Raw genomic sequence first — 10,315 nt, 5'->3', positions numbered from 1 at the left:
GCTGGGAGGGAAAGGGAGGAAGTGAGGAGGAAGAAAGAAGGGGCCGGTGGGCGCAAGTATTATGCACTGAGTCACGCCACGACGCCTAGCGCGACTCAGTCGTACAAGAGCATGTGGCGCGACTCGGTCTGCCAGCTCAGCGGCCCGCCTAGCCACCCCGCGCACGCCGTGACAGCGTGGATGGCCAGTCGCGCCACAAGCTTTGACGCGACTTGGTTATTAGTCGTGCCAGGTAACTTGGCGCAACCAAAAGTGCTACTTCTTGGAATTTTAGTTTGACCTAGTCTCTTTTTAAAATTTTAGATTTAAAAGGGCTAAAATAAAAAAATTGGAGCTGAGCCACACGAACGGCCAGCAACAACAGCTAGAGGATAACACGCAACACGAGGCCAAACAGCTTCTGCTGGTAGAACGCCGGCCGCGGAGAAGGAACAACCTTGCTCAACAATGGCGTTGATCTCTGCTCACTGCTACCCTCTACTGAAACCGTCGTTACTCACCACGCCTTCTTCGGTCTCCGCAAGGACACCGGTGCTCAGGCGAGTAGTAAGAAGAGGAACAAGGAGGCCGCTGCAGCGATGCCTCTGTTCCCAGTACGCTGACGAACGGCAGCCGCCGGAATCGCCGCAGCAGCTGGAGCGCCTCTTCTCCAACCTCAACCAGGCGACCATGAAGCACGAGCCTGGTAATGCACGGCTGCAGCTTTTCTAAACTCTTCAGAGTGTTGCGTTTGATCTGAACCCACCAATGAGTTCTTTCTCTGTTTCGCTTTGGTTTCAGGGAGCGTCACCAGTGCCATCTTCCTTGTGGCCGGCACAACGGTAGTGTACTGTTTCTTCCCTTATTCTTCCTCTTGCTGTAAGAGCTGAATCCTGAAGTAGGAATTGCTGATGAGTTCTAACCTGCAGGATAAGAACTACATCGAAAAATCCCAGGATACCTGATCAACTAAATCTCTGGCATGACGCATTGCCTGACACTGACAGACTAAAAATTGCAAACCAAAATTTATGAGAAATGGAAAGCACAATTGAGCTTAAATAACTTCCAGAGAAACTCGCAATTCCTCTAATTGGCATCCCTCATAACACTTCACTTACTCTTCTTTCTCTGCAAATAGGTTGGGGCAGGTATCCTCGCAATCCCTGCAGTCACACAAGAAGCTGGGTTCTTGGCCTCGGCAGTTACATGCATTTTCTGCTGGTTATACATGGTAATTGAATGTCATTGACTGGGTAAATTATCAAACCCGCTTGTTAAAGGTGACATGCAGTCAGAGATCCACGAAAGGTAAATCCTTTTGTATTCTGCACCAATGGATAAATTCTTGTCTTTATAAGGGAAACTTTTTTGAATATCCGTTTCTTGTGTCACCTTGATACAGGACGGTTTGATAATTGGCCCAGTGTCTATTTTATCAAATTGTTTACAGTAAAACCGTCTATAATTGGCATCACATTTCCAGGTTGTGACAGGGCTGTTAGTTGCTGAAGTAAACGTCAATACCATGTGTGAGATAGGATCTGGAGGTGTTTCCCTGGTAGATAACATATTCTTCTGTAATGATTTCCTGGACCAAAAGTACTATTTAGGGTCAATCAAAATGAATATGCAATCGTAAAATTTAGCTAAAATTGCATGCTATGAATTTTGCTTCCTGTACAGTTTGTATCTTGCACAATCTCAAAGTAGCGATCTGAAGAAACATACGTTCCAGGTCTCAATGGCAATGCGCACTCTAGGGCCATCCGGAGTAATAACAGCCTGGTATGATGAAATCATATGCTAGAAGTTTATCACTGCATAGAAGGCCTGAAATATGATAAATTGACAATTGTAAAAGAAGAAGGAACTTCAGATCCTCACATAAATTTAGCTCACCATTTAGAGTCAGAAATTCTTTTTTCAACTCAATTAACATTTCATATCTCCTGTGAAAATTTTCTAACTTTGCTTTCCTTGTGCCTGCAGCTTATCCTATTTATTTATACATTATGCACTTCTTGTCGCATACGTGGCACGCTCTTCAGATATCATAACAAACTCATTGGGTATTCCATTGTAAGACCTTTTTTATTTTCTTTTTTTCTTTATTAGGGTGGCATGTCCTAAGACTCAAGCATCAGCTGTATGCTTCATCCTTGTGTCATCTCATAACTCACTACCCTGTGACTATTATTTTGTAAAGTAATCAACAAAGATAGAATACCTTGTATTATTTTTGTAACCACATCATCCTGTAGCGTTACCTGGGTAATCTCAACAGATTGCCTATTTTCTAAATCTTCATCATCATCAAAGGATACTCTGACTCTTGGTTTTATTTACAGAAGTTTTGCTTCCATAGAATAACTTAACCTATAACTTGTAGAATTCTAAGCAACTAGAAAACAGTCACAAAATGAGTGCATTTGATTTAGCATTAAATCATTCAGTCACGCTTTCTCTTAAACTGTCGATGGTGTGCTATTGCAGATGGGAGAGTGCTACCCTGTTTTCACTGGCTTTCGGGGGAATTTGTTACTTTGGAAGGTAATTTTCAATTGTTAATGTTTCAGACAACCTGAACACGAGAACTGTAAACATACAAGCAAATGTCTCTTTTTTTCTGAGTTTTGTAGCCTTTTTTTTGGGGGGGAGGAAAAAGACTTTAGTTTTTAGCCTTTTGGTTAGACTAGAAGGTTCATCAGAAGGTGCATCCAATATATGTTCTACTGACTACATGCAGTATAGCTGAGTCCTTGAGATGAGACATCCTAACTCTATGGCTATTAAGTGTCTTTCTAGCTTTAAAAATGAATGTACAGTTCGTTGAAAAAAAGGGTTGTACAAGTAATTCAGATAAGGGGAACAGTGTTAGTTAAATTCTTGTACTTGATAATCTTAAAACGATTTATCATTTATTACTTCCCCAAGAGATTATATGCACTAAAACAAACTGTATTGATGACCGCAGCCAGCGACTGATCGGTGCAGTAAATGGATTTCTGGTAATCGGCATCCTAACATCCTTCACTTCTCTTGTTGTAAGTGCTAATGCTATCAGACATGTATGCAGCAAAGTCCTAATGGAACTTTACATGCAAGACACCTGTTATAATTGTTTCAAAATCTCTTAGAGAATCACTATAGTTTCAAATATACACAGGTACAAAGAATGGGATGAGTAAAACATTACATAAGCTCAATACTTGTATGCAGATAGGTTCTGTTTGGCTCAAAACATGGCCCATTTTTAGTAATGTGATCATTTTCCTTTTTATATGCTTATATTTGGACAGAAAGTATGTCTTTGTGACAAAACTTAGATCATCAGACAACTTGGAAAACTCCTTTGGCACAGATAACAACTTGATCTGGTATACACAGGTTGTGGCAAGTGGAAATCTACAGTGGAGTTCTCTTCTTGAAGCAAATTTTGCTGCTGCTCCACAAAGTATACCAATAATTGCCCTTTCATTTGTATACCAGGTAATACTGTTTACCATCCGTATTTAGTTGAGCAAAATTGTCTTCTAGCACTAGACTAAGTATTTGCTCTAACAGAATGTAGTTCCTGTTCTCTGTACAAATTTGGAGGGAAACCTGTCAAAAGTACGGTAAGTCTTCTGAGGATAATTTTGTACATAAATGATAATACTTAATTTAGTACAGAAGTTGTTAACTTGTTATTTGTGCCAGTTAAAGGTGTTACCAATACTGTCAGCCTTGCAACAACAGAGCTATGCATACAACGCAACAACAGTTTTTTAACTAAATAAACATCATGAATATCTGCTAAATTGACTGTACTATATCAAATGAAGATTTTGGTAAATTTTAAAAGTATAAGTATATCCTTTTGGGGTTTTGCAGAACAGCTATCGTAGCAGGTACTGCCATACCCCTGGCTCTGTTCCTAGTATGGGATGGTGTAATCCTGGGGACACTTCCAGGCATTGCAGGGAATAGCAATGTTTCTGATCCATTAGAACTACTGAGGTCAAGTAATGGGACAGTGGGGGTAAGTATTTTCAAGTTGTCCATACAGTTCTCTAGAAAACTAAAACTAATTTCAACATGACTTCTGGTTTGCAGCCTATTGTTGAGGCATTCTCATTTCTCGCTATAGGCACATCATACATTGGATTTATTCTAGGACTCTCAGACTTCCTAGCGGACTGTAAGTATCTTTGGTCCATAGCAATCGTATTTCTCGGCTAAGCCTGAGGGAGAACCTATCCTTTTTTTGTGTGCGTGGGAGAGATACCAAGACAGCAATAACTATTGTCAAGGGTATGGAACTAGTGCTTACACTCTTCTTTCTTGTGTCTTCTGTAAAACTTTGCAGTGCTTAAACTGCCAAGTGGCCAGAACAAACCGCTGCCATTCTTATTAACTCTGCTCCCTCCACTTGTTCTGTCCCTGCTTGATCCGGAGATATTTTTCAAAGCATTGGACTTTGCAGGAACTTATGGAGGCAAGGACCTTTTTTACTGTATATTAAACTGTTTTACTTCATAATCTGTTATCCTTGCAAGAATCAAGAATGTGGCAGAATGGGACTATACTGACAGTACATCACTCAATTTTTCTTCTGAGCTGATATCTTGAAACTAAACACTACATTTCATATGAATTTTCACCTGAAATAGATCAAGTTTCCAGGATGTGTTTTTATGATGGGTACTTGGGAGTCCCAAGCGATTGGCTTAGGTTCAAAATGCAAGGTCAAGCAGGGTTAAGAAAAAATATATGAAAAAAATTCAAAAAAATTATGTCAACCCAAATGAAAAGTACTCCTTGTGGCTATGAAATCATAAAGAAATAGCAGATAAAAAGTGCCAGACATCCATATGATTTGTGATCATCCATAATGTATTGCAGTAAGGTTTTATAAATTAAAGTATAAGGCATTCATCTGATTAATATAATGCACTTCCTACTTCAATAGAATGAACTGACACCTTGCATGTATTATTTTCAGTTCTAGTACTCTTTGGAGTTTTTCCAGCAGCTATGTCTTGGTCAGAGAGATATTCAGATGAGTTGGAAGCTCCAGTACCCCCTATAGTCCCAGGAGGGAAATTTACTCTAGGAGTTGTTATGGGAGGTGCATTGCTTGTTATTGTTTCAGAGATAGTCAAGGATATAATGCAATTACAAGGACTACACTGACAATTGGTGCAAGTGAATGTACATCATGTAACAGTACCAAATACAACGCCCCTTCAGATCTTTGTGTAGTACTGCCAACAGGTAGCATAAGTATAGTAAAAAGCAATCGAGTGCAGTTTTGCAGTTTCATGGAGCATCGATGTTGTGTTGAACCGTTCCAGTGAGATTCTCGCTTAATTTGTTCATGATGCTTCTCTAGTTTCTTTGGACCTACCATCAAAAGATTCATGAACTTATATCTCCAGAGTAGTAACATGGCGTGCAAGGTCATATACTAAGCAAAATGTGCACAATAAGTACCTTGTAGAAGTGGCAGCTTGAATCATCTTGGCATCCTTGTTGTAGAACCGCATCTAGCAAGCCACACTTCTTGTTGGCCAATTAGAAGTGTTCCCCTCGTCCAGTTCTTGGTAAGCCATCGACCATGGACTTGCACAGTGAAATAGGGAGGCGCCGCGAGGCGAAGATGGAGACTTCTACTGGGACTGAGTAGTTCCCTTCTTTTTTTTTGGAAGTGTAGTTGCCTTTTTCACTCCGGATCTGTATATGCCTCGGTGTGGTTCCTTTGATTCGGATATATATGTATATGCATGCCGTCTCGTGAATCCAACCGACGACCATGGCGAGCGGAGGCGGCGACGTCGACGTCCCCAGGCCGCGGGCACAAGAATCAACGGGGCAGCGGCGGAGGCACCGGCAGGCGGCGTCGCTCCCGCTCGACGTCATAGCGGACATCGCGGCGCGCTCCGACCCGGCCACGCTCGTGCGCTGCGCCGCGACGTGCAGCGACCTGCGCGGCCGCGTCGACGACCCGGGCTTCCGCCTCCGCCTCCGGCACGCCGACCGCTTCGTCCCCTCCCTCACATATGCATAAATGTTTTAATTTTGGCATAATCTGTGGTAGTAAACTAGTAACTAAACCCACTTAATTTTTCTTTTATCCATAATTATTGACTTACGTAAAAGGCATTACGTAAAAGAAAATGCATATAGACATACCTGATGAAGTATTTCATTCTTTCATTCTTTAATGGGAAGTTCAACTCTCCCCTCGAAATGTGGACTAAGCGATAGTGTCGTGTTTCGATGAAACTTCATAACTAATATTTCATTATTGGAATGGAGGATGAAACCTTAGAATTTGTACTAATAGGAAAGATTCCAATAGCCTTTAGCATTAACCTCCAATCCACGTTTAACTCTTAGACTTCATCTCAAAACTTTCATATATATCATCATGCTCATAATGCCATATCTTAATTTGCTAATATTTCTTTGTAAACATAAATTTCTTTAACTTAATCATAATTCACATCTCTTTCTTAGACATATATTCTCATGATCTTATGACTTGATAATTTATTCTCCATTATTGCCAGATGAATCTTAACATTATTAAACCAGGGAACTTGCTCCCCCAGAGCCTTAACTGGCACGAACAAAAGAGATATTTCTTTAGGTTGCTCCCATTAGATATTAATAAACAATAAAACCATTAGATTTCTCATCAATTTCATAATTATCAAGACTTCTCTAATAGGAGCTTATTGCGTTTATCCATGCAACAAGTATTTATGACCTCACAAAAGATAATAATATGTTAATAAACTTAGCTAATTTCTTATTGAGGGTACTTAAAAACAACCAAGAAAATTATGGCTAAATTCAAAACATCATCAATAGGGGTGCCCTAATTGATAATATTGACAAGACTTAATTGTTCTACTTTGCATCACCTTTGGGCAGAAACAAAGTAGAACTTAACATGAGAAGATGATCAATAGTACTTCATCTTATTGCCATAGGCATGAATTTCTCATGTAAACATAAGTACTCAACATTTCATACGAATATAAACAACTTTGGTCAGAATATATATGTGTGCCACATCTTATCCCAAAATAACATTAGATTTCACAATAATGATCATAAAAAAACTTAATGATGACTTTATCTGTCTGGGAATGAATTAGATGACGTACAGCTAAAAACAACTTTTGATTAGTATATAAATCATAAAATAAATCATAAAACTTTATCAAGTCTCTAGATAAATAATATATATAATCAGAGGCACATGATTGCGGAAGCGGAAATATTATTTGCCAATCTTATGATAACTTAATACTTTAACCTTCATCTTAGGTTATTTCCCTAAAATACACTTAAGTAGTAATTGTGGCCTAAATCAAAATGTGTTCATTCATTTGATGTATCCATCACTGAACCTTGTACGGTTCCATGCAGCTATCTTAGTCATCATGGCTATAAACGAATTCAAGAACAAGCTTTGCCCGCTTGATGCTATCAGGTGACCACATTCTGTAAAAATTTATGATACATGTATAGCCCGTGCATCCTTTTGAAAATTTATAATATGGTGAACCAATGTGGACACTACTGGCATGCATTGATTAGCTAACATCATCATTTTGATTTTGTGTGGCAGGGCACCGGTTTATTTCCTTTACCTGTTAACATTCCTTTATGAAGTGAGTGGTCTCAAGAAGTATATCAAGTATGCTATCGGTGGAGTTTACTGCCTGCTACAATGCCATGAAGGACGACAAATGTTAGGAGACGCACTGTCTAAACTTGTTCCCAGTCTGTTACAAGTCGTGAATGAATTGTGTAAACTTCTCGATCTTGTGACCGTAGCATCGGCATAATATCACTTTCTTTTTCTCTTTTCCTTGTATCTTTACTCTACCTATTATATTGTTATTATCTTATCTATATCTTACCTATATATTATTTTTATTAAAGTAAGCAATGCCGCTTCTGCTTTAAACTTTTGGTTTGGTCCAACTTAACATCATTGCAATTGCAGCTAAACGATTATGTCCACTTCATATCGCACAAGGGAAACTAGAATGATGTTGTTTTGCTGATTCTTATCTCTAAGTTGCAATCAAAGGACAACACACTGTTGAAGCGATGGTTTTCAGTCTGCAACAAACTGGAATATCTCATAACAGTACTGTTAACCTGCTATGTAACATGGCAGCATAAATTGTGCAATCTGGTTCAAAATTACGCACGTTATAAAAATTTATTCCAAGAGTCAAACCAGAAATGCACGGAACCAATAAAGCAAAGTGTGGTCGCGAAATTAAACGTAGACTTTTTGTAAGACAAAAAAATTCCTTTCAACGATCCCACAATTCAGGATCACTCCAACGATCACACAATTCAGACATCAAGTAATGCAGCAATTTCTTGTAGATACTGCGTTCTATGATCTTGAAACTAGAGAACAATATTGTGATGAAAAGTAAAGTTACTTCAGCGGCTAAAAGCAAAATTCCAGGCAATTAGCTTATATATACAAGTTCAATATTTCATAAACACGTTTCCACCGTGCGCCTCCAGTAACTATGACTGTTCTCGGTGTTTGCTCCATGGCCAAAGTAGAACCAGTTTCACTTGCATCTAAACCAAAACTTGTACTCTCTGATAGTATGACTTCCATTGGCCTTTTGTGTACTAACACCAATACACCATCAGTTCGAGTTGCAATATTCAAAGCAGAGTTACAGGAAACTTATAGGGTACAGTTGTGGTGTTAAGCAAACTTAGAGAAAATTTAGAACACTAGGTTTAGCATCACCTTTTCACAAAGGAAGTAAAAAACTTTGCAGCAAGAATAGCAAACTCCAAGGTAGGTTTGTAGGTCTTGTTGGCTTTGTCAAGAACATCAGTAACAAATTTTGCTATTTCATTACCCTTTGCTCCATGGTATCCAAGAACTGTACAGGCCGACAAAAGTAGCAGACCTAAAACAGCTCTCCAAGTCATTGATCCTGCTAAGTACTAGACAGCTACATCCTCTCATCACTAACCACAACTGCTTGGAATATTGAAACCTCTAAATATCCTAATATGAGATAATATCAACAACAGCATCAAAATATCCTAAATTGATTGCTAGTATTAAATCCAAGTACTGTCCAGATCACTCTAGATCACTCTTTCTAGAATGCTCCCCTCTACACTCCAAAATTAATTTTATGGGCTTCAATTCTCAAGATTCAAACTCATCTCACAAACAATTCAACCTACCAGATCTCCAAAAATAACACTAACACTTTTTTTTTAAAAAAAAAGGGGGCAAACATCCCCAACCTTCTTACAGGGTACATAAATTGTGCAATCTGGTTCAAAATTACGCACGCTATAAGAATTCATTCCAAGAGTCAAACCAGAAATGCACGAAACCAATAAAGCAAAGTGTGGTCACGAAATTGATCGTGCTAAGTACTAGACAGCTACATCCTCTCATCACTAACCACAACTGCTTGGAATATTGAAACCTCTAAATATCCTAATATGAGATAATATCAACAACAGCATCGAAATATCCTAAATTGACTGCTAGTATTAAATCCAAGTACTGTCCAGATCACCCTAGATCACTCTTTCTAGAATGCTCCCCTCCACACTCCAAAATTAATTTTCTGGGCTTCAATTCTCAAGATTCGAACTCATCTCACAAACAATTCAACCTACCAGATCTCCAAAGATAACACTAACACTTTTTTTTAAAAAAAAAAGGGGGCAAACATCCCCAGCCTTCTTATAGGGTACATAAATTGTGCCATCTAGTTCAAAATTACGCACGCTATAAGAATTCATTCCAAGAGTCAAACCAGAAATGCACGGAACTAATAAAGCAAAGTGTGGTCAAGAAATTAAACGTAGACTTTTTGTAAGACAAAAAAATTCCTTTCAACGATCCCACAATTCAGGATCACTCCAACGATCACACAATTCAGACATCAAGTACTGCAGCAATTTCTTGTAGATACTGCATTCTATGATCTTGAAACTAGAGAACAATATTGTGATGAAAAGTAAAGTTACTTCAGCGGCTAAAAGCAAAATTCCAGGCAATTAGCTTATATATACAAGTTCAATATTTCATAAACACGTTTCCACCGTGCGCCTCCAGTAACTATGACTGTTCTCGGTGTTTGCTCCATGGCCAAAGTAGAACCAGTTTCACTTGCATCTAAACCAAAACTTGTACTCTCTGATAGTATGACTTCCATTGGCCTTTTGTGTACTAACACCAATACACCATCAGTTCGAGTTGCAATATTCAAAGCAGAGTTACAGGAAACTTATAGGGTACAGTTGTGGTGTTAAGCAAACTTAG

The 10,315-nt window shown here is 38.9% G+C and overlaps 1 protein-coding gene across 4 annotated transcripts; it reads left to right on the top strand.

Moving 5' to 3' along the window:
- Positions 1–337: 337 nt before the first annotated feature.
- LOC117845441 (uncharacterized) lies at positions 338–5,293 on the top strand. 4 transcript variants are annotated; one of them, XM_034726490.2, is made up of 14 exons: positions 339–685; positions 781–821; positions 1,121–1,213; positions 1,466–1,540; positions 1,718–1,767; positions 1,972–2,061; positions 2,476–2,532; positions 2,957–2,990; positions 3,370–3,471; positions 3,547–3,599; positions 3,856–4,003; positions 4,078–4,162; positions 4,331–4,459; positions 4,967–5,293. In XM_034726490.2, exons 1-14 carry the CDS (start codon positions 448–450, stop codon positions 5,155–5,157), a joined length of 1,386 nt encoding a protein of 461 aa, XP_034582381.1. In that variant the 5' UTR covers positions 339–447; the 3' UTR covers positions 5,158–5,293. The 4 variants fall into 4 exon arrangements, with proteins under 4 accessions (XP_034582383.1, XP_034582381.1, XP_034582382.1 ...); XM_034726488.2 differs by having other exon boundaries at positions 340–685; positions 2,957–3,026; XM_034726492.2 differs by lacking the exon at positions 1,718–1,767 and having other exon boundaries at positions 338–685; positions 1,972–2,051.
- Positions 5,294–10,315: the final 5,022 nt, after the last annotated feature.

Source organism: Setaria viridis, chromosome 2 (genome assembly GCF_005286985.2).
Source record: "Setaria viridis chromosome 2, Setaria_viridis_v4.0, whole genome shotgun sequence".
NCBI lineage: Eukaryota > Viridiplantae > Streptophyta > Magnoliopsida > Poales > Poaceae > Setaria > Setaria viridis.
Note: the sequence above shows the minus strand (reverse complement) of the source record. Positions and strands in the feature narration are given on the sequence as shown.

Coding starts and splice junctions, on each gene's coding strand:
- LOC117845441 (XM_034726488.2), top strand. CDS start 448: ATGGCGTTGATCTCTGCTCACTGCTACCCTCTACTGAAACCGTCGTTA. Junction 1,214..1,465: donor TTTTCTGCTGGTTATACATG/GTAATTGAATGT, acceptor TCACATTTCCAG/GTTGTGACAGGGCTGTTAGT. Junction 3,472..3,546: donor CCCTTTCATTTGTATACCAG/GTAATACTGTTT, acceptor TTGCTCTAACAG/AATGTAGTTCCTGTTCTCTG.